The 25,103-nt window shown below is 39.7% G+C and overlaps 1 protein-coding gene across 1 annotated transcript in view; it reads right to left on the bottom strand.

Moving 5' to 3' along the window:
• SCRN1 (secernin 1) overlaps window positions 1-25,103 on the bottom strand; it is a 39,507-nt gene that overhangs the window by 6,721 nt on the left and 7,683 nt on the right. Inside the window, exons 2-6 of the mRNA XM_061585897.1 lie at window positions 18,614-18,773; window positions 15,105-15,286; window positions 3,276-3,478; window positions 1,466-1,657; window positions 1,195-1,360 (exon numbers count right to left, since the gene is read on the bottom strand). Of these exons, the coding sequence (XP_061441881.1) occupies window positions 1,195-1,360; window positions 1,466-1,657; window positions 3,276-3,478; window positions 15,105-15,286; window positions 18,614-18,772 (902 nt within the window). The 5' untranslated portion in view covers window position 18,773. The remainder of the gene's footprint in view (window positions 1-1,194; window positions 1,361-1,465; window positions 1,658-3,275; window positions 3,479-15,104; window positions 15,287-18,613; window positions 18,774-25,103) is intronic.

Below are 25,103 nucleotides of genomic sequence, written 5' to 3'. Positions count from 1 at the left end.
CCCTTTTTTAAAAAGATGTCTTCAAAGCTTTTAAAAAAAACATTTTTAAAGTTGTTTTGTTTTAATGTATTTTAGAGTCTGTTTTTATGATGTTTTAAAGTGTTTTTAGTGCTTTTGTTTGCCAGCCTGGGCTCCTGCTGGGATGAAGGGCAGGATATAAATCAAATAATAAATAAATAAATAATAACCACAGCACAAAAGCTGTTGCCAGCCCAAGGTTTTGGAACCCTCCATGCAGTTCCCCTTTCCATCCTTGATGTCAGAGGTGGAAAGGAGAAGCACAGGGATGCTTCAAAGAGCGCCGAGAGGGAGAAATGGTTTCCTCTCCTTGGGCAAGGCATACTTCTACCACCCATCAGCTGATGGGCGGTTGGGAGTGTACCTTGCTCCAGCAAAGGAACAACTGGAAGCCCACTTTAAGCTCTAAATTGCTCCTTTGAAGCCCTGCCTAACACCTGACATTGTGTATGACATCAGGTGTAGGGCGGGTGGGCATGGCTTCCTCAAAACAGGTTTGTGGTCCAAATGGGGAGGCCTGGTGGGCCAGGTTTGACCCACAGGCCGGAGTTTCCTCACCCCTGCTGTATATTACTAGGAAACACTCTCTATACTGCAGAAGTAAACTTAAGAAGGAAGCATTAGTGCAAACTTTTGATGGAGGGGAGGAATAGGGAAGGATTCTAGCAGAGAAGAGAATTTAATGAACTATTTTGCGCACAGCTTACTATGTATAGATTAGCAGAGTGTGAATAAATGCTGATGCACTTAAGGCAGAATGCAACCCTAGCCCTCATACTCAAAATGGTAGATGGGAAAGCGACAAGTGACCCTGATGCAGCAGGATCCACTGCAGGCTTTCTTGCTGAGTCAACCTAACTTCCAGTCAGCCAAAGGCAGGAGGAAACATGCTAAGAGGGCTGCAACGTTGAAAATGAAGCAGGTGCTGCCAAAGGTCAGATAAAAGTGGCTACCTTATGGTTCTGCCTTTACCCATCTACGCTACAGGCAGCAGTTTCAGAAATGGGTTCAGGAAAACAAGAAGCCCTTTGAATGCTTCCCCTGCATTGATTCAGTTTGCATCAGCGAACAATGTGGATTGAGCCTGTCAGAGAAGCCTGACAGAAAAGTAGAAGGCAATTCTTGGAAAGACTTGGAAAAATTACTGACAGGGTGTCAGGCTCTCTTCCAATATACCTTGATGGATCTGGTGTGCCAGTAAAATAATGGATGCACGGGGAACTAAGATTCTGAGGTAATATGGAAACCATGCTTGCTGTAGTAAGAAAAGACTCTGAATCCACGCATATACCACCAGCCTTATCACGCAAGATGTCAATCATTGTTTGCACAGTGATACTGCCTGTAAAAATTGAAGCAGACACATTAACATGATAATAGTTTTGGACCTAGATTACAAATTTGAGCTTTTCATGGAATGGGGTGTTGGGGAAAATGTTCTACTCACCTTCTTGCTTTTCTAGGCTCTCCTTTCTCAAACAACAATCTGAATGGCTATCAGCTTGAGAAAACATTTCAGAAAAGTTGAACTCTGAATCTGCAGTCCACCACCCTTGACTTTCTGCGTAACTTCTAAGCTCAGGATGTTCTGCATCAATCTTTGTTAAGGAAAGCTGGTTGCAAATGCACTTTACTCCCTCTAGGAAAAATGCACACATTCCATTGTCATTCAATAAATAAATGAATGCCATTCATTAATTAAAAATAAGCTAAATCTATTTTGCATCTTGCAATGTTAGATCAATTAGGGGTGCAGATGACAAAACTAATTCTGTAGAATTGTGCAAGCCAACGGTGAACTGGAATCATCATTTTCAGAGTTGAATACTTTTGAGGACTATTTGTAAATAACTTGCAAATGAAGAATGCTATAATACAGGGAGGGGATCAGGCATCATCATAGCAGGTATTCTGTCTTGCAAAAGACATATGGTTGGATCCAGATTAAATCAATGAGATCAGTTAAACATGACTTAGCTCCCATTGAAATCAATGTGACTTAAGCTCAGCTAATTTAGCTTGTATCCAACCCATTACAGTAATGCAGGGGGCTGGAGAAGGAACATAGCAGCTCCTCCCAGCACTACTGCAGGACTAACTCCTCTCCATCCCTAAACTCACTAGCTCTGCAAGCCAACAACCTGCCTTTCATGACACAGCAGTGGTGCTACAATGCATCCTGACCTTTCCATTTCAAGGTTACACAGAGTTAGACTAATTATATCAATCAGGGCTTCCATGTTTTCACCTAGAGATGATGCCTGACTCTTTAAAAGCTCTGTGGCACCAAGGAAGTAGGCTGCCATTGCATTTTCTCCCACTGCACTGGCCTATTTGCCCATGTCTGTTATCCCATCTCTGTTAACTAGTAGGATCCTCATTTTGACCTACATCTGGTGGAACAGCAGCAAAGGAGCTCTTAAAAAGAAGCAAGGACCATCTCTGTGCAAGAATCTCACAAGTCTAACCTATAGGAATAATTAATTACATGCCTGTATTGGAGCAGTCCGAATAACTGACCTTAAGTCCATCTAGAGCAGCGGTATCCAACAATTGTTTCAAACTTGCCAAAATTCTGCCAAATGTGTTAATTTCATCACATAAAAAAATTAACAGTGTTTTTGAGGGTAGAAAATACACAATTATGTTTTGAATAATTTATTGATAGAATTAGTGAGAAACCTGATATCTTTTCATGAAATAGTGCAAGGAATCAGGCATATAATCAGTTAGATTACATCTCAACTCCGCCTCCATATTTTTGATCAATATCAGCAACCTATATGTTAATTTCACCATCTTTTTCTGCAGTAAAGATTCACAAAGCCATAGTGAACCAAAATTGAAAACAGTTTTGGAATAACTGTTTAGAACCATGCACTCATTTCAATTTACATACAAGTCTACATCATAACAATTGAACTACCTTTCAAATGTTGTGTACTTTGAAGTAAAATCACATCCATCTGAAAAAGTGCCCTTCCAAAGAAAGAAGCCTCACCAGCTCTCAGTTCAAGTTGAGAACTGAAAAATGCAACATTTGAAAACAATGGCATGCATGGATTCAAATAATAATTAAAAAACCTGCTTTAGATGAGCTACTACATTTCTGGAAAAAGCAAGAAGAAACAGCTTTAAAAATAACAAGTAAATAGAAATATGAGATTCATCCACATACAACTCATCGCCATGGCAGATGTACACACACTGCATTGCTTCCTCCAAAATGGCAGCCTGGATTAACAATTAAAACAGACCTGTAATTTTTTCTGCTGCCCAGTATTTTCCAATAGTCTCCAGTACCCAAGCTTCTTTTCTGTCCACTATCAGATATGCAGTCTGAAAGGCGTGGCATGTGCTCCCATCTTCATAATAATTTCCACCTTGGCCATGTTCTTCCAACAGAGAGACAATTACATCCAAGGCTTCTTTAGCTGTTGCACCCCTTTCTAGACCAAGCCTGGGATCAAACAAAAGAAAGAAGTAACCTGATTACAGTAGCAATCAAAGACTCTGTTCAGTTTAAACAACATGGCAAAACTAAGCTTACTAGTTTGCCAAAAGGTAAAATGAAACCTAGAAAGAAAGAATTGGCTGCCATCTGCTCAATGTGCTACTTAGTGTTTTATTGGTTACTATGACATTATGAAAAGAGCTCCCAAAGCCACATTCCCCCATACAGGAACAATATATTCATTTATTTAATTTTAAAACATTTGTATATCATTACCACCCTTAATTCATGAACACTAAAATATACAATACTAGGGACTCTGCCCCTGCTCAATTCGCTTGCCAACCTTGCCTACTGTTGCCCCCCCCCATGGTTCTCCAGCCCAGGCCTAAGGCGCAGCCCTCTCAGCCAGCACGGCCTCTACTGCTGCCCCTGCTGCAGCCAACCCTCTCACCGCTGCTGCCCCTCTCACTTCCACCACACCTCTCACTTCCACCACACCTCTCACCACAGCTGCCACCATTGCCACTATGGCCCACCACAGCTGTAAGCATTCACTCTACCTGTGAACACTTAGAAAAGTACAGCACTAACAATAATACAAGGCAACAACTAAAAACACACTGCAGACCACAGCACTGCACAATTTTAAATGCCTGGGAAAAAAATAAGAAAGATCTTAACCTGGGACACACATGCACAAAAAAAATGTAACTCAATCTCTTTAGGGAGGGTGTTCCATAACCAAATTACATAATGTACTTCTGATAAGAAAAGCACTTGGAGAAGAACTTCAGACACAGATGGGTTGTGCTTGTGATATCTGTCTCAATTATGAATTGAACTAGACATTACAAAAGAAACACAATGCAGATGCAAGCAATGGTATACTTAGGAAGAACTGACATGGAGAGGAGGTCCTTCAACCTTCTGCCTGCCTACCAGTTAATACATGTAAATATCCCTCTAGCTAATTGCTAAAATGGACCCTAAAATCCAGAGACAAACCAAATGAAGGAAAAACTGCTTGGGGAGGAAAAGACATTTGGAGAACAATACCACGTGAAACTGATTTTATCTCAGCACTGCTAGAAAATCTACCAATATTCTTTTAAAAAGCAGTAGATTCTTTAAGAAGCTTATGACTTTTTCTAAATATCTTCAGGGGATTCTATTACAAAGCTAATCAAAGTCAGCTGCAGGGGTCTCACCAGTAATTCAGGCTTTGAAAGGGTCATCCTGGAGGTCATCCGTTAAGATCTCTTTGTAATTCCCACAACTGCACTCATCAACTGAGAACGCCTTTATAATAGTTGGAAATGGGCAATAGCTTTAATTTTCATCCCAGCATGTTGTTACAACATGGAACTCCAAAACAGGCTTTCTTGGTACAAAATAAACCAGCAGCTCACTTCTTTTCTCTGTATACATTTATTTTTAAAAAAGCAAGCACACAGTGAATAGTGCCAATGTATTCTATTTGCAAAGGGGCTTAAGCCTGCCTGTCTATGTTCTGCATTTTGCCCTGCTTTTTTGGGTGGGGGATTACATTTACTATATCAAATAAGAATGTTAGCAGGTATCATTCCTACAGAGGATTTGTCAAACAGTAAATGGAAATGCAGGTAATACTATTAAAATACAAAGGTTAAGTAGGAAGACCAAATACCTGAAAGGCGCTGCTACAAACAACAACATTGTTATTAGCCGAGAGCAAGTGGTCATGGCTCAGTGGTAGATCACATGCTTTTCCCAGATTCAATTGCTGGCGCTTCCAGTTAAGGAGGACGAATTAGAAGATTATGGGAAAGAGCTTTAGGCAAGACTCAAAAGCTGCTGCCAGTCAGACTAAATTATACTGGGCAAGATGCACCCAAGGTCTGACCTGGGATTAGGCAACTTCCTATGTTTACTTGCTTTATTGTTTACGGTCAATGACCAGTCATAACTTCCTATGTTAGAGTTGTAACATGTTAGAGAAGAGAAAGGAACCACATGCTTGCAGCAGAGGACAGTAATTAATACAGGGCTTCTATAAACCAGTCATTCCTGTCTTAAGGCAAGCTGCTTCCACAAAGCCATTCCAGACTGAGGCAATGATCCTGTTTAGATAGGCTACAGCACTGGGCAAAATTCAGCTGTGGCTGATGTCCAGTGGGACTCGGAGTGGAAGGCAGGGAGCCCAAACAGTACACAGAGCCAAAACCAATGATTGGCAGAACCAACTAATCCTAGTTTTGCCCCCATTCTCCTATAGTAAGGGCTCATTTACACAGGGTTTTACTGTGTGTCTGGTACTACTTGCATCCCCTTTTAATTTGCATGGCTCACATAACGTTACTGGCAACAGAAGCTATCACACAGTTTCCCCCCTGTAAATCCATACTAACCCAATTCTCTGATAATCTGAAAAGGGAAGGAAAAAACATCTTCACTCCATATCTCTAGGGCTTGCTGATGCTGTACTCCAATGCTTTTAGGTAGGTGTGTCAATCGTTTCCCTCTCCATGCCCACTCCTTCCTCCTCCCTTTTTTCATTTCATTTCCTGTGAAATGACTGTATGGAAACTCCACAACATGTAGGTTAATACCTGAGTGCCAGCTCCAAGTTTTTAAGGGTATTGTTTGGCAAGGCACACTCAGGGAGCAGCCTTAAACCTGGAGGACATGGTCAAGACTTCTCTCTGATCTTCTTGGGTGGTATGTGGTGGACCATATTTGCGAGCTGGAGCTTTTAGTGGCCATAACCTAACCATGCCCAATCTCCTATAACCTGATTAAAATTAACTTTGGCCCTTAGTAAATGAGCTAAGTATTCTTAAAGACTTACATTTCAAACATTCATAGTTTTGATTAATATTGGCTTTGTGATATCATTAGGGAATTAATTCCACACACCGAGTCATGCTGGAGTATAAGGATAAAAGCTGATTTACTCCCATTTAAGTTGGTGACTGCCTTTCTCCAGACATTTCTATGTTTATGTTTGAAAAGCAAAATGGATTTCAGTCAGTCAATCTTTATTGCGGTCATTGACCAAGACACAAATAAATACAAAAAGTATCTCTAAGAACAAAAGATAAAATATTAAAAACTTGTCGGACAATATTATTTTTCTGAAGTTTGTGATTTCCTTAAGTTTATAGTAATGGTACAAAATTTGGCAACCATTTCAGTTATGTATGGTGAGTTGTCCCCAAGTAAGTAGTTTGCGTAGAAATCTTCGCTTCTTCCCGGTAGGTGAGTGATTAAAGGTGTAATTAACTGGTGCCTAGATTCACAATAGTATGGGCAATAGAAAAGTACGTGGGTTAATGTCTCTACCACCCCCTCATCACAAGGGCACTTTCTATCAGAGTAAGGTATTTTATTAAATCTGCCTTCTAGTATTGCAGATGGTAGGCAGTTGAATCTTGCCATTGTGAATGCCTCGCGATGTTTCGGTAGGGATAAATTTGTTAAATATGGCATGGCAAGTTGAGGGTTGGTATTATAGATGTGTTTTTTAACAAGCATCCAGTGCTGTTGGAGATCTATATCATTAATTCGTAGGAGGATGTGCTTCTTGGCTTTTATATGACCCATTTTCAAAATTTCCAGGATTGAGAAGCCTAGGTGGTTCAGCTTGTTAGTAATCATCTTATTCCATGTGGAGTGAAATTTGTCATGTAATATCTGAGGTGCTAGACCAATTGGGTTGAACATCAGTTTAAGCCATGCATTAATCCTGAGTATCCATACATGTGACTCTATAGAAGGAAGTCCAGCTTCTAGTCTTAACATGAAGCTGGGAACACATGTGGGTACTGCGAGTATGGATCTAAGAAAGATATTTTGAACTACTTCTAAAGACCTAAGTTTTTCACTAGTTAATACCTGGGAGCCATACAGTAGCTGTGGGATTATTTTTGCTTTGAAAATTTTTATGGCTGCGATGGGGATTTGGCCTCCTTTGTTATAATAAAAAGATAATAAAGCCTTCATGGTTCTTTTGGCATTAGAAACTACTTGTTTCACATGTAAAGACCACGAACCTGAGGCTTGGAAGGTCATTCCAAGGTATTTATATGCATTTACTTGTTCAATTTGATAGCCATTTATACGCCAAGTATGTTTTATTCTTTTATTAGTGAAGATCAGAGCCTTTGATTTTTCGTAGTTAATTGAAAGGGCTTCTTGTTTACAAAATAGGGCTACTGAAGACAGTAGTCGCCTAAGACCAACCTGGGTTCTTGAGATCAGGACAATATTGTCCGCGTATAACAAAATAGGTCTAGCAGTCTCCATTAGACTGGGCGGGTGGGATGGTATTTGCGATAATCTTTGAACTATTGGGTTGATATATATATTAAATAGTAATGGAGCAAGGATACATCCCTGTTTGACCCCTTTATAAGTGGGGATTGGGTTCGTTAGCTGCCCATTATTACTGCATCTGACTCTAAGGGATGTATTTTTATATAGCGCTCGTATAAGAGTCAGAAGGCGTGTATCGATGTTAGATTTAGCAAGCTTGTTCCAAAGTCTCTCTCTAGAGATAGAATCAAATGCTGTTTTTAGATCTATAAAGGCAGTATACAGCTCTCTCCTAGATTCACTTCTGTATTTATTGACAAAGTGTTGGAGAATCAATGCGTGGTCTATAGTTGAGCGGCCTGTCCTAAATCCAGCTTGTTCTGGGGCCAGTATTTCATTTTGCTCCATCCATGAGATTAGCTTATCATAAAGATGTGCCGAGTATAATTTACTAACAATGTTTAGAAGGCTAATAGGACAAAAATTCGCCGGATCGTGCCTCGAGCCTTTTTTATGAATTGGAACAATTATTGCTGTGCCCCAATCACTAGGTATTTCCATTGAATAATCAATGTGCGTAAAAAGAGCAGCAAGCAAGGGGGCCCACCAATCTAAGTTTGATTTGAATAGTTTGGCTGGAATGTTATCCGAACCAGGGGCTTTGTTAGCTTTTAGTTTATTAATAAGTTCTACTATTTCGTTTACATTTACCGGGTCCCATTTAGGGATATCGCTTAGGGATACCTCAATCTCACTGCAATTACTATCTTGTTTATAGATTTTAGTAAAATAGTTCTCCCATTCCTTGGGAGGAACATAGCAACCCATATTGGGGCAAGATCTTGGCCAATTACATGTCACCATTTTCCAAAACAGATTTGAATTTTTTAGTTGAGAGGCATAGAGGAGGCGTTGCCAGGTTTGCTGAAGTCCTAATTTCTTTTTCTCTTTAATTAAATATTTAAATTGCTTTCGTTCCTCACAATAAACTTGTAGGGCCTCTAGATCGTGGTTCTCTTTATACTCCTTGTACTTTAATATCAATAGTTTTTTTTTTAATTGACGCAGTCTTTATCAAACCATGTTTTAGAATGTGATATTACATTATTTGATTTAGGTTTAAATTTAACATTTAATAATATTAATGTTTTTAGAGAGGTCATTACTTGATGGAAACATTTTAGGACTGTTAGAGGTTGAGTGGAGTTTTGTATTACATCCTTTAGAGCAAGTAAATCAGGGGCAGTCAATTTTTCTTTTATCTCACTCGCAATTTTTGGAACCCACTTTATTCTGCCTTTAGAGGTCTCATATAAATCACTAGAGAATGTTTGGGAATAAATTTGAATTGGGAAGCAGTCGTGAATCAATGTCATCATAATAGGGGAGTGATCGCTTTCAGGTCTATCAATACATTTAAAGATATTAATTAGATGATATAGTTCCTGAGAGACAATTGCTAGGTCTATAACTGAGGCTCCTCTGCTTGATAGAAATGTATATTCCCCTTCATTATCATCGTTGGTGCGACCATTTAATAGAATTAAATTTAATTCTGTGATCAATTTGGCGAGACAAAGGCCTGCATATGTTATGCCTTGGTCTTTGGATTGTCTGATGGGGATGGTGTTTAAACCATCTAGAGAGGGGGGCACCAAATGGTATTTTGCAAATAAAGCCTCATCAGATGAACCTATTCTGGCATTGAAGTCTCCTAGTAATATGAGGTTTGCTTCCGGATATTGGGATGTCAAATTTAATAGATAATTTTTTAGCTTAGTAATATTACTCCCACCCGATTGTTTGTCTTTCGCTGGGTGTATATATATATTGATCAGTAATAGATGGTGTGACTTTAATTTTAAACTCACAGTAAGAGCCAAATCCTCTAGTGGCTCAACTGGAGTAATTGTGAGATATAACTCGGTAGAGATCAAAGTGCAGATACCTCCCTTCGGGCGGCCACCCCTTTTACTGGGAGTCGCCTTAATATGGTATGTCGTAAAGCCGTCTAGATCCAAATCGTTCATTAACCAAGTTTCCTGTAGACATAGGATATGATGTTGTTTTAAAAAGGAGACGTAGGAAGGGTCTGCCATTCTGATTCTCCATCCCGCGATGTTCCATGAGAGAAACTTTAGGGTATAAATGGAGAAACTTGATCTTTGTCATTTTTTTACGTCATGTGTAGATTTTGACAAAGAAGAGTTGGGTTGAAAAAAACTTGAAGGCCTTTCCAGTTCATCTTTGTGTTCATCTTTATACACCATTTTGTCATTTGAGACTGTATATATTGGAGCGGTGTTTGACTCGAATTGCAGATACAGGTTCTTTAAGGCGCTTTCGTCAGTATTCGCATTGATCGGTTGATTAGAGATCATGAGAGTCGGGTCTTCTGCGTCAGCAATTGGGTTAAACTCAGTTTTACCTATGTTTTATTTTTTGTATTTCAGATCAATTAGAGTAGATCTTAAGATATGCAAATTGGTTATAATTTCATCTTGTGCCTCTATGGAAAGTGTGGTAAACGTATCTAGAAGCATACGTTCTTCAGGCAAGAATTGAATTTCTTCATTAGTCTTTTTGGTTCTTGTGTCTTGTATTTTATTTGAATCCTGTTGAGTTCTAGCTGAGGAAGTGGCATCCGTTAAAAGGCAGTCTTGTTGATCAGATGGATTTGGGCACTTTTGCGGTTTGTCTATTAAAAGGGGGACAAGAGTCCGCTTGTTTTTTACATATGCCTCTAATTTCACCGGCTCTGCTGAATTTTCAAAAACTCTTGAAACATTTAGATTCAGAGATAGTAGCCGGTCCTTTAATGTGAAGAAGATTTTTGTCTTCGCTTCATCGTGAAACGTCACTATCGCTCTAGCATTAGTATAGTTGAAGAATAGATACTCAATATTAGCAATGTCCCAAGAGTATATAGTTCCGGGCGCTATCTTAGATAAAATCTCCAATAAGTGCAAACTCCTTTCCTTTTGAGTAAGCACACCTTTTAATTTGGGGTAATTAATGATGGCTAACTTTTTTGGGTTTAAAACCAAGTCCCATGAATTTGGTAACCTCTTTGGTAGGAGGTTTGAGTTTTCTATTTGCTGTGAGGCTATTTGATTTGCAATAGCATCCATAGATTGCGAATTAAGGAGTTGGTCCTGTTGACTGTCGGCTACGTTCAACTGCACCAAAGAAGGATCCGTCATTGGGATATACTGGGTTGAAGTCGCCTTCGAGGTATCATTTATCGAACATCTCTTTCTTTTCATTTTCATTTTCATTTTCCTTTTCGTCTTCTTCTTAAGCAGAGCAGATGTAGATGAGTCTATGAGCCTAAAGAGTTTATTGTTCATCTGTTTTTTGATATGAGTCTTAGAAGTTTTGATATTTTTACTTTTTTTTGTTTGGTTTGAATTATTATCCATGCCTTTTTTCTTCCTTTTTTTCTTTATAAGGGGATGGGTTGTCTGCGTGCCTTGTGAAATACTACAATTGATAGTTGGCATCTTATTAGTTGATCCAGATTTAAGATGAGAGTCCATATTTATAATAAGATTTGTTAACGTTGTTAATAATGAATTTGACTCATCTACAACTTTAAATACTTGGTTTAGCGATTGCGTCAGGATTTGAGACCACTCTTGAGTCCTCCTGGATGGTCTTTGGCTAGAAGTCGTCTCATCTTTTGTTCCCTTGTCATGAATTTCATTGCTTTGTTCTCTTCTGCTGCTATCTCCCAAATAAAACGAGGACTCCAAAGATGGCATTGAGTTATAGTCTGTTATATGAGGTGATTCTAATGCAGAGTTCACTGAGGGTTCACACAGTGAAATTAAATCTGGATCGCTTAGATGAGATCGATCTGAATTATGGTCTGGATATAATAGGTCTATCAAGGCTTCTCCTCCTAAAATCTCAGCCATTTCTTGCGCCAAGGTGGGAGATGGTCCCTTTATGTTGTGAGGTGATTGGAAAAAATGGTTATTTATTGACCATTCATTTGCATCTAATTTAGATATATTATTGTTTGATGTCACCTCATTCGACAGGGAGGCTTCCGGATGGTTTGTCATTTCATTTGGCTGGTAGTAATTTTTTATTTTTAATTGCTTCATTTTAGAAGAGTAAGTATAATCAGAGATCGGTTGGAGTCCTAGGTCCTTATAATTTTTTCTTGTAAGGACCTTTTTTTTTTCCCGGTACTGTGTCTTTAAATTTTGAGTTTGAACAAAGGTTTAGCAGAGTGGATTTCGTCAATGCCGAAAATGGATTTGAAAATACAAAAACTGACAGACAAGAGGATGATTCCAGCATAGAAACCTGCACTGATGGAAGAATGGGAAAGAGGAACTTAATGTACTTATATAATTAGCTTCTTAAATGTACTTTGAATTGCTCCCTTGAAGAATTGGTCTGCCATGTACTCTGAATGGATAAGACTGTGCCTTCCCAAAGGACAGTTTGTTTATTTATGGCATTTATATGTTGTGCAGATCCCACAAAGCAATTTACATAAGACTACTTAACGTAAGTTTTAAAACATTGATTTAAAAAATGGAAAAGACAACCTGTTTGTTTAGAATAAACTGTGACTCCTTCTTCTCACGCCCCTTAGGACAAGATGGTCCTTCAGACACCTCAGTGGTGGCTGTTGGAAAAGAGAGAAGCCACTATGGGTGCTGGATGGTGGCGGCTCACCAGTCTGTTTCTGTCTTCTCCTCTCCCCTGAGGAGAAGTTATACAAGACCTACACACTCGAGAACCATTTGCACTTGGGGGGTTCATCCAAAAAGAGAGAACTAGATAGACACAGTGAGCTTGCTTAGCAGTCTCACTTGACAAGTTGTGGGCTACAGTGAAGAGCTCCAGCAAGCCCTACTGCAGTCTATAGTCCCATTTGCTTCCATAATGGAAAGTGAAATCTCAGTGCCATTTCTTTTCTGCCCTTTCCTTCTTAGGACGCAATTCAATACATGTCTATTCAGAAGTAAGCTCCACTGGGTTCAATAGGACTTACTCCTAGATAAGTGTGAACTGGATTGCAGCTAAGTTTCTTTTTTCCTTGCCACAATAATTCTCTGACTTTAAGTCACTGAATTATACAAACAAGACTGGCCAGAGTAACAACGTCAATCAAACTGGCCTAGAATAAAATGATTTTCCAGAGTTCATTTGTCAGCACTCAAGTGTGTGGCAAATGGCTTTCCATTGGAATGCAGGAGCTGCAGTAGGCCTGACAATGAATTAATTATTTCAGAGTCTCCATCCCCCATCCCCTCTCCTGCCAGCCTTGAAACATACTAGGAAGAATTCTAAGCCACAGCAGGATGTTTTTAAAATGAAGACTAAAAGGAAAGTCACAGGCTGTGTAGACTTATAAAGCAACTGTTCCTATTAAAAGCACACTAGCTTGGATTCTTACTCTCTGCATCTTGACAGTTCAGCAAACCAGTGTTTGATTATCACTTTAAAATAAAAGGTCATTAGAAGCAAAGTACTTGGCACTTGAAAAGAAATTTAAGATCGTCAAATATTGCATTCACAAGGCAAATCTTTTGAGATTTGAAAAACGTGACATAATTGGTGCCATAGGGGACCCTGTGTACAACCAGTCCACCAGCTGCTAAGGAGAACTGGCAGAGCATGGCAGAAAACAGAACATCCAACAAGACTTCCTGCATTCACAGGCACAAAATTACTAACACTACACTTCATCCAAGATGAGTTAGCCCTCCCTAGCAGTGAAATAACAGAACCAGGAGGCAAAATGCATCAGAATGGCTGCCATATGCTTTTCCCCAGGAATATTTAGATAGAGGATTACTAAACCGTAAGAGCCTGAGAAAAAAGGGACTGGTTAGCATCACCTCTGCAGTTCACCCCAAGGTAAATAAACTGAAGGAAGAGCCCTGCAACATGTTTGCCCTGGAGCACCCAAGATCAAGTTTAGTCTGGTGTGGCTAAGGAGCAACTTGCCTCACTAAAACTCCCTGTGGAATGTCTGGTGCTTGGTGAAGACCTTTTTACTTCAGCAGGCATTTTCAGTAAGTGGTTTCTATTTCTTACATTTATATCCCACCTCTGTATTCATATTTCTCTAAAGAGCTCAAGGTGGTATACATGGTTCTCCCCTCCCCATTTTATTTTATCCTCACAACAACCCTGTGAGGTAGGTTAGGCTGAGAGACAGTGTCTGGTCCAAGGTCACCCAGCAGACTTCATGGCCAAGTGGGGATTTGAACTCTGGTCTCCCAGACCATAGTCCAACACTCTAACCATTATACGACACTACTAAAATTTTATCTTTTGCAACCTCACTATACGCTGCTTAGGCCCCACCTACACTATACATTTAAAACAGTATTATACCACTTTAAACAGCCATGGAAACTTGGGAACTGTAGTTTTAGGATTGAGAATTGTTAGGAGACCCCCTATTCCCCTCACAAAGCTACAATTCCCAGAGTTCCCTGGGAAGAGGACTTGATTGTTAAGTCACTCAGAACTGTGGCTCTGTGAGGGGAACAGCAATCTATCAGCTCTCAGCACCCTTAAACTATAGTTCCCAGGTTTCTCGTGGGGAAGCCGTGACAGTTTAAAGTGGTATGATACTGCTTTAGATTGTTAATACAGATGGGACCTTAGAGACTACAATTTTGTTTAAACCAATTTTAATATTGTCTTTTTAAAACTGTTGTAGCCCACTCTGAGACCTCATGGTGAAGGACAGGCAATAATATAAATGTCTGTTGGAACAAATAATTAAGCCAGCCTAAACTGGCTCCAGTATGACAGCCTGTCATAACAGACAGCTTGCAGGTCAATTGTGGTCTAGGAGGATTCTTGGAACAAGCCACAAAAGTAAAAGCAGACTCATGTCTGCTCTAGAAACCAGTCAGAGTGAGTTAAGCAGACACAAGTGCTCACATTTCTTCCCAACCCCGGCTTCTTCAAATATGGAAGATGAATAAGGTGATGAGAGAAATACAGTAGCAGGCGGTGGTCATAGGAACACTCAGCTGCTATCTATTTTAATGAATTAGCAAAGTTTATGTACAATGCTCACCATTCCCAGACTCTTAAGTCAAAAGGATACACCACATATGATGCTAATATGGACTGTTCACATATTAATTGGGGGGAAATGCAACAGTGGTACTTGGTTTTCAAGCAACAATGTTACCAGAAGTAGAGTTTACACTAAAATGTCTTGCATGGTCTGTACATAAATAGTTGGATAATCAATTCTAAATTATTGACATTTTGTACCAGTGTTAACTGATTCAGAACATTTAATATGCCATACAGCTGATCCATAGTGTGGTCATTAATCACCCACCTGACAAGATCCATTCCTAGGAGAGCTTCGGATTCAGAAGCTGGTTCTTTGGTGATAATAGCTTCATTAGTAATGAAGACTCCATGTTCATTTGCTCCCATTTCTGCCCCCCATTGCCAGGAAGGTCTGCTCAGAGCAACAGCGTTAGTCTTGGGTACCTGGTCAATCTCAATGTATGTACACTATACAGAAGGAGGAAAAGACCTCACTGAACCAGATTGCATTTCACCACAAAAAGTACAGCATTATCATATTGATATGTCACCATAGAAAGATTTTTTGATTGCCACAGGTAAGTAGGCAAGTTTTAGATAGTATACCTCAGACGATCCCTTTCCAGATTCAGATGTTACTTGGGTCTAGGTGCAAAGCTGACCATGGTTACACAAAGGTTACCAGATACCAGGGGAAAATAAAATAAAGGCAGGGGAAGTAGGGTGGATATAAATTTAATAAATATAAATATTTTTACAGAAGACTAAACATGTCTGTTAGATTTCAACAAAAAGCAGCAGCAGTGGCAGAAGAGCAATAAATGCATTTGCAGCAAAAAAAAAATTACAAGAAATCAGATTGATTTTATATCAGATGTTTTTTATTAAAGACATAGCTGGTAAGGATAAGCAAGTTTTTTCCTCTAATAAGCATATATGTTCAAATGCTTTAAAATGCTTTTATAAAGGGAGCAGAAAAGCAAGTGTATAGGGATCTCTTTTTTGTTGATTCTGGGACAATCTTTCATCAGAAAGAGAGTATACTGCTTTTCTCACTAATGTCTTTGTATAACAAACTGCAGTTTGACTCAGTGTTAGACTGGCAGTGGCTGAATTCAAAGTCCAGTAGAAACTGAACAGTCAGTGCTTTTCATTATGAAAACAAAAATAATGTCTTGGACTTGCGTCTCCTGGTTGACAACTGCAAGGTATTTTTGAGCCAAAGTTAGTATTTCTGCACTAATTCCATAAATATGAATACATGTTCTTTCTGAGATTATACGAGTGTTTCTTAAAAAAAATTAAAAAATAAAGCTTCATTGCCCTGTCTTCCTTCTACACTTTTAATGCTCAAAAATTTCATCTTAGCTGGCACCAATACTTTCTGGTTCTGGTTCCCAAACACATCAACAATGCAGCATTTGTAGTGTTAGGTACTATGCCAGCATGAAGTACATAAGCAGCTTTAGAGCAGGGATTAGGGATCTTTTTCAGCCTGAAAAAAGCATCCCAGTAGTGGGTGTGGTCAATGCAAAAATTGGGAGGGGCCAAACACACTCTCCATCTCCACCAATTAGACCTGAGGTGAAAAAACACTGTACTTTGCCAGTGTTCTCTCCCAAGTGCAGTCAGGGGTGTAGTCCAGGGTGTCGGGAGGTCTTAGACCCTTTACTTTTTGGGGAGTAGGGTCCCTGTGTCTCCAGCATCCTGTGAGCCAACAGCATAAAAGGGGAGTGTCTTAGTCACTAACATATTTTAACATACTTCCTTGACCTCTGCTGCTGACTGGAGCCAATCAGAATGACAGGAGGGTGAGTCAGCCACTGAGAAGATTCTTTTCAATAGCTAACACTCTCCCCTTTCATGTTTATTGTCTCCTAAGGATGTCTAATGTGGGAGAAGGCATTAACAAGGATCTCATTCTCAACCCCACAGCAAAAAAGGGGAGGGGGCATGGCTATGACTAACATGAAGGGACCCTGCACTTCTGAATTTGCCGCTATACTACTGAGTGCAGTATCTACAAAGATCATCCCCTCCCTATTGGCAATTAGGTTTAGAGATATGCAAGAAGTGTGGTATCAGACTCTGTTCTCCTCTCATAAATTACCAATCCTGCTGCATTAGCCTATACAGCCTTTGTGCTCCTACATAACCTGCCTGTTACTCCAGTCACTCTTCTCTCCCCACCACAGCTATCGAGTACAAGCTTGAAGCAGCCTGGTTTGCTCTATTGAACATCTCTGTCCCTTTTGTATCAGATCTCCCAAATCTGGGAACCATAACAGCTTGACTTAACCTTATATTCCAGAAGTTAGACATTTTCTCAGAGCCTATTTATACTCTGAATTCCATGGCTGACTAACAGCATAGGTAATTGGTTGTAAGTTGCAGCAGGAACTGTGGGCTCTGCATGGGTATCAGTTATACAGCTGTGATATTTGGCTTCAACACACTCTGGATAAGTATCAAGCAGTTCACATGTTGTATTTTGAATGAGAGGTTCATGCCCTAAGAATAGTGTTGTGCTTGGCTTTGGCAAAAGATTTTTTTTAATATATGTTTTATTGCTTTGCTTTGGAATTTGGCAGAGTGAAGAGATTAAACAGCTCCACAAGTCAGTCTATGGTGATTTTGCACAGGGGTGTGTGTGTTAGGAATTTCTAATTGCTATGTACCGTAGTTGCAAAAAATGATAATTCTCAGACTATTTATTTCATCCAAGGTCAAGACAAAGAAATGTACTGTTACTGTGGGTAAATGCATTGTCAACTAGTAAGCACAAAAAGCTTTTTAGATCGTTATGTTTTAACATTGGATGTGGTCTTTACATTTTTATAAAAAATATGTTCTTAGTAATGACCACAAAATATTTATTATTGCCTGTTTGGGTGTATGTAGCTCCTGAAGGAGAAGTTATCTCCACAATGTGTAGAACAAACACATAAATCATCTTCACAGCACCAGAGATTCACCACATTTCCATCTGAGGCATGTGGTGCCATTTAACCCTATCCTGATGAATTAGAAGCTATGTCCTCCCCTTCCTCCTGAAGAAGCCCCGAGCGGCAAACATAAACAAAACAATTTAACAACAAGAAAGAGAATTTAACAGAGGAATAGCTTTTGTCTGCAATGTACTGCAACAGATGTGTAGATATATAGGTTTGCGATATTCTTTAAATCCCCTTCAATATTATATAAAATAACCTGGACTTTACTGATCAATTCTTCTGGGGACCACAATTATTATGGAACTTCCACAACAGACTGCAGTCTGAAATTTGGTGCACCTGTAGCCCAAGATTGCTAGAAGACTGGACATTTTACATTTAGTGATCAAAACATGCAGCTTTAAACTCTCCCAAAAGACAAGCCAACGCTCCATCAGAGATCAAATCAAGCCGCACATGCAACTGTCTGCAAGGAATTTGGGGATTCTTCTTCTACATTTGCACATAACAGGGGAAGGAACATTTGTAGCGTAGCCATAAATTGGTTTACAGAAATGCAGGAGACCTGCTCTGGCCCCTTGCGTGGATGTGCGTCTCCTGCCCTAATCCAAAAGGCTCAGAGTGGCTTCCGAAGGTGGGGAATAATATAGCGGTGCTAATCTCTGTTAAAGGACTTACAGTGCAAACTATATCAAATCAATGGATCCGGAGGTGCATCTAGTTAAGGACAACAGTGAACCACAACATTTTAAAATGTTGACTATAACAGTCTATGTTACGTCTGACAAAAATGCCCTTTGTCAAACCCAGAAACAAAGTAATAAATAAAGCTTTTGTTTACCTCAACTTTGCATCCCAGATCATGAGTAGCAGCAGCAAAGTAAACAACCTCCTGTACCTCATCCCTGGGCCGTGCAGAATTTTTTCCAACTACTACAAGGTCATCTTTAGCATGTGGTGGAAATGCAACAAAACAATAACTAGGAGGTGCCAGCGCCATCCTAAAAGAAAAAAGATGATAAGATCATAAGAACGTGCCTTATACCAGGCCAGAGTATTTCTCCATTTACCAAGACATTTTGCTGCCTGAAGTGAAGTAGTAAAATGGTGCTTCCATCATGGTACATAGTACCCAAGGCTGATCAAGTTATTTTGGCACCTTAAGCAGAAAATTCCACAGTAACCTCTTTCCCTAGCAGTAAAAACAGAACAAGAAATAACAATTTTCATGAGACCCAAAATTGGCAGCCAGAAGTGGCTCCTCACCCTGCCTAAGGGAAGGGCAGGCCCATGTCTAGCCCAGTATTGCCGTATCTGTCTGACAAGCAGTTCTTCAGGCTCTTAGGCATATAAAGGCCTTTCCCATCACTTGCTACCTGATCCTTTTAAGTAGAGACGTGTTACGAGGCAGGGCCATGGAGCCTGCTAAACTACAATTCCCACCCCACACCCCACACCTAATGGTATGGCTAGTGATGCTTTCCCACGAGGTTTTGTGCGAAGAGTAACAAGGGTAGAAATTAAGATACAAACTCAAACTAAAGCTACAGCATAAATGTTCTGCATAATTGTTATCTTGTTCCTTTGGCATATTTCCCTCACCACAGTGAATCCCATTGTTTGTTTGTTAGGAGCTTAGTTTTCAGGGTCAGTTAGAGATACACACACACATACACAACATCACCAGACTTTCATACCCTCCTTGGCAGGAGGGGGAGAGAGGAAAAAAAGTATTTTAAAACCGAGGCTTGAAGGTAGAAAGAAGGGAAGAGAGGAAGAAAGAGGAAGGGGGGCTGAGGAACATCAGAGCTCCGACACACGTGTACTACGCTCTCAAGGAACGCATCAAGGACTGCAGGGACAGAACCGGGGAGAATCTGGGTCTCGGTACAAAACCTTGAGACCAAGAGATTCCTCCCTGGTTTTGGATCAGAGCTCTTCCGCATAGCTTCAGCTGTATTCAACCGCCCATTCTGGGCATAGGATAGGTAATCTTTCCCACCTTTCACCTCTTATAGTAATAGGGTCCTTTGATTTCTTTAGTTTAAAGTTATGAATGGGTTAGGATATTAATGATAAATGCTGCCACGCACCCAAGTAATTCTGTAATGCTTTCCTACTCTTTCTCTCAATAAAAATCAAGCTTTGCTTTATTTTGGTTTGGACCTGCATTTCTTGGGTTAAATATATACACCATTTAAGCACATTTCAGGGCAAAGCGCTTGTTTTTATCCCTAGCAAAAGATCCCCTCCTCTCAAGGAGGTGTGTTTCATGGGACATGAGGGTGGCAAATTCACACACTCAGGTTCCCAAGAGCACATGTTGTAACATACGCCAGGGGCTGAACATGGGATCTCCTATAAACAAAGGATTCACTCTACTGAGCAACAGCCATTCGCCAAACTGGTTAGCATGACAAAACAGAAATGCTGTCTCATCAGCTAAACGATGCCTTTTTAATGAAAGAAAGCCATCCAGTGTAGACCTACTGTAGCTCAGTAATAAGTGTGAAAGGAGAATGATGGAAGAATTGGTGGGGAAAATATTGGAATCTACTTTAATAGTGAAAACTCACAGTCTCTTAACAAACTATTTTATTTATTATATTTATACCCCAATTCTCCTCCAGGGAAATCAAGGTGGTGTACATGGTTCTCCTTTCCCCATTTTATCCTTACAACAACCCTGTGAGGTAGGTTATGCTAAGAGATGGTAACTGGCCCATGGTAACCTAATGAGCTTTGTTGTTGAGTGGGGATTTGAATCCTGGTCTCCCAAATCCAGTCCAATACTCTTGCACTACCCTGGCAACAGAGCCAATCGTACTTCAGGTAAAATATACTTCCTAACTCAAGCATTTTAGGAAAGAGATTGGCAAGAATTTTTAAATACCACAAACACTCTCTTTAATGCCTGTTACAGTTACTCAGAAAAATAATCAGTGCTTGATGCAATCTTGTAAAAATGGACTGCCTTCAAGTCGATTCCGATTTATGGGCGACCCTATGAATAGGGTTTTGATGGTAAGCGGTATTCAGAGGGGGTTTACCATTGCCTCCCTCTGAGGCTAAGAGGCAGTGACTGGCCCAAGGTCACCCAGTGCGTTTCATGGCTGTGTGGGGATTAGAACCCCGGTCTCCCAGGTTGTAGTCCAACGCCTTAACCACTACACCACACTGGCTCTCTGACGCAATCTTAGCCCCCTAATTATTTGACTGAAGCTTTAATGGGCTTAAATCTACGGCTTACATTAGCTAATGTTTGCAGCCCTAAATGGAAATCCATACCATACCAGAATATTATGTGTTAGTTCTTTTACTGTCTCAACTTTTTTGACAGAGAATTATCTTAAAATATTTGGAGAATACTTGTCACATCTTGTGCTATTAGCAACCTATGGCACAATACCTTGGGCCAATACTTTGGTTCAGTTAAGACATCTTGTCAAGTAATGATTTGTAAGCAGCTGCAGCTGATGGTATAAGCTGTGAATTCCATATCTATAGCAGTAAGTCATGCTCCATCACTGCAGGCCTTAAAAACGTACCCGTTTATTGCTAGATTCTCATGATAAAATACTTTAACTGGAATACTGCATTTTGATGCTGTTTTATCTTTAGCTATTCTTGTGGTTTTAGGGTTTTACTGGGCTGAATGTTTTAATGTTATCACTGGATACTGTTATTTATTAATGGTTGTGTTTTTTGTTTTAAATTTGTTATGTCTTGCAGATTGCTGGAAGCTGCCTTGGATTGGTTCTGTCCTAAAATGATGTTTATAAAATGCCTTTAATGGTAAATAAAACAAACAAACCAGAATAAGAAACTATGGGTCACATTTGGCTGCAAACCATAGTTTGCCATAATGTATGAAATGAGAAGCCAGTTATTTATTTAGATTATTTATCTATCCCACTTCAAGGTAAAGCATCTCAGAGCAATTTCCATTAATTTGAAGCAATAACCAATATAATACAAAAAAACAGAAGCCAAAAGCAAAGAAAATAAAAGCCAGGTTAAAAAAAACAATCAAAAATAATAAAATAAAATAAAAACATAAATAAATATAAATAATAAAATTTACCTGTTGCTGAAAAGTGCAAGGAAAGCCTCCCTAAGGAGACTATTCAAAATTTTAGATGTCACAACAGAGGATGCTTTGCATTGCTTCAGACAGCAGAACTGGGGAAGGGCACAAGGGCCTCTTAATATTCAGGCAGGTTCATGTGGGAGAAGGTAGCCCATAGGCACAACTGTGACCAATCTCAGCCTTCAGAGGTTCCTGCACTATAGCCAGAATGCTGAGCAGAAGGAAACTGAAAGCAGAAATGAAGCTCTTACTTATGATTTGTCTGTATGGTTGTAAGCTCAAACCATCTTTTGGGGGCTTTAAGCAACACTTAGTTGAGCATCATGTCTGAACTGAGTCTTTTGACAACATGGGTTAGCCTCTTCATTGTCTTCACACACGATTCCATTTTTAAACTATCTTCCAACATCGCCAATTTGATATACTTTTAGATTTCAGTGACTCATGAAAAAAAACACCTCACAGCCAACTTCCATGTGCTGGCTGTGTCATTTAATAGAATTCATCCTATGAGCTGGCACCACCATACAGCAAGTTTTCCAGATTCTGATCCATGTAAATAAAAATGGCCTCAGCTCATAGAGTGAGGATGGGGAGTATGACATTTACCACTGGGGTGCTAGTCCTTATAGTGACTACAACATCTAGAGCAGCTCTATTTCTCCAGCCATAAATTGTTCATTGTATACAATACATAGCACAAGCACCATTCACTTTTTAAAAGCTTGATGGGTATGTTGCTAGTGATTATCATCCCTTGTCTCAAAAAGCATACATTCATGGAATGAGGAGATACAATTCAGCTCTACTTTAAACAAGATGGTGTATTATTCATGCACAGTTAATTTGAAGACAAAATTGTAGCAGGTTGCTTTGATGTAGATCTTATCAGACAAGACAATGGCCAGAAAGCAATCTCTAATTCCCTTATCACTGCTTGAAAGTGACAACTTTGAAGCAATTTCTCACTTTCAAGTGTTTTTTTTAATGAAAATTCATCTCAAGGGATTTGACTGTGTACTGCTATTTTTGCTGTTCTTTCAGCTAATGTCTTTTTGATTACTGTGCGAATTTGCTTAAAATAAATCTGTAAGCTAAAGAGTAAATATTTTTGTTTAACATGTAAATTTCTTTGTTTTAAAGCAACCTTTTAATCTGAGGAACCCTAAACAGAATTTAAATTTTATTAAAAGTCACTGTTAAGTGCTTATTTGTACAGATACTTGGGCCATCTTCAGGACTTGTGGGGTGCTTAACAATAGCATAAACTAAGGACTGCTACTATAGGAAGTGGATAGCAAAGTTTATTTTTTCTTTCTATTAAACACCTATTCTGCATTAATGCAAGGCTGCATTCACAGGCTTGTGACAGGCACAAATGGGCATGCTGTGAAATGTGGCAAATCTACCACACCTCCTGTTGCTTTTAAAGTTGTTAATATGTATATTAAAAAGTGTCTAATTCTCAGCTATAATGACTGAGTTTAGTCTCGACTGAGTTTAGTCTGCTTTCCATTATATGTTGAAAGGCACACATGCAGGGCTTGGGAAACTAGCACACACAGCACTGGAAATAGATACTTTGTCATGCCATGCACTGAAACAATGAGAGAGGAGGCTGAGGCAGGGAGGGGGGAGAAGGGGGATTTTGTCTACCAATTGCCTTTTGTTTCAGATGGCTAGAGCCATTAGCTTCTGCTGCAAATACAGTCACTAGGAAACAGCTCACACACACACACAAACCAAGCCCAACAAAGTGTGGAAAAAGCCAGTCTTGCTTTGCAATTTGAGTGATTGCTTAGTAGGCTGAATGAGAGGATGGCTCTTTCCCTTGCCTTTCTAACTTGGTGCCCTGAAGCTTTGTTTCCATGAAACAACCTCAAGATGTTCCTCACGGTCTGTCATGTGTTGGGAAACACCCAGGCATAAATGGTTAAAAACCCTAGCCCAAATAGTTGATTCTCATATGGACGTATAAATGGCTTTGAATATGCAGAAGCCTTTTTTTTATGATTGCTACCCTCTGTTAATGTGTCTTGAATTGTGGCAATCCAAATGGCATAAGCTCTGCAGGCAACCATTTTTTCAAAGGAGACCCATTTTTCCTATCAAAGGAACGTAAGGTGGGAACATTTTGCTGGAAAGAAACCGTGTATGATGAAACAATAAACCACAGCTCAACTACCTCTTACATTCCCCTTGAGGCAAAATTCAAATATAAATAGTACAAATGGGTTACCATTTTCTTTATTACATATGAATATTTAAAATGGCTGCATGCTTAATATATTTATGGTCCTTCGCTCTCCCATGCTCTAAAACGAATTTTAGACTTTCCAGTAAATACACAGTGCATTCAAAGGGATCTCTGTGCACAGAAATACATACCAACCATCTTCAAAAATATGCAGGCCCTCATTTAGGCATCTCTGCCACACTCACCATCCTTCAGCTCCAACTTCACTATAGGATGACCCAATGCAGAGAAAGACAAGACTCCTGTACCTTTAGTAATTGCATAAAAAGCTTGAACTTCTGGTAATTCAGATAAGTAATGGTATACTTGTGGAAATCCTCTTTTACACAACTATTAAAAGTTTCAGGACCCTTCAGAGCCGCCATTAGGGAAGGACGTAGGGCAGAAGGTCGAGGGGCCCACTCAGGAGAATGAGCAGAACACCCCCTCCCCAAAGCAGCAGGGCTAACAACTACATTTTAAGGTAATACAATATTAACATCAAAGAGGACCACCCCAAAATATCATTTGAAATAAGTGAAGTACATTAACCCAGGGGTTGCCAAACTTTTTGGAACGGGGAAAATTCAAATTTTATTTATTTTTATTTATTTTATTCAGCTTATATCCCGCCCGACTAGCAAACAGCTCTCTGGGCGGCAAACATAGAAACATATACAATAATAAAATTACAAGATCAATATAACAAATATAAAAGTACATCATCTAAAATACCAATTACAACATTTACATAAATAACTTAGATTAAAATGCCTCAGAGAAGAGAAAGGTTTTAACCTGGCGCCGAAAAGATAATAGTGTCGGTGCCAGGCGTACCTCCTCGGGGAGACTATTCCACAATTCGGGGGCCACCACTGAGAAGGCCCTAGATCTTGTTACTACCCTCCGGGCCTCCCTATGGGTCGGGACCCGGAGGAAGGCCTTCGTAGTAGACCGTAGTGTACGAGCCGGTTCATAACGGGAGAAGCGTTCCTGCAGGTATCG

This window comes from Rhineura floridana, chromosome 10, assembly GCF_030035675.1.
Source record: "Rhineura floridana isolate rRhiFlo1 chromosome 10, rRhiFlo1.hap2, whole genome shotgun sequence".
Taxonomy (NCBI): domain Eukaryota; kingdom Metazoa; phylum Chordata; class Lepidosauria; order Squamata; family Rhineuridae; genus Rhineura; species Rhineura floridana.
The sequence above is the reverse complement of the archived record's forward strand: the minus strand, read 5'-3'. Positions and strand labels throughout refer to the sequence as shown.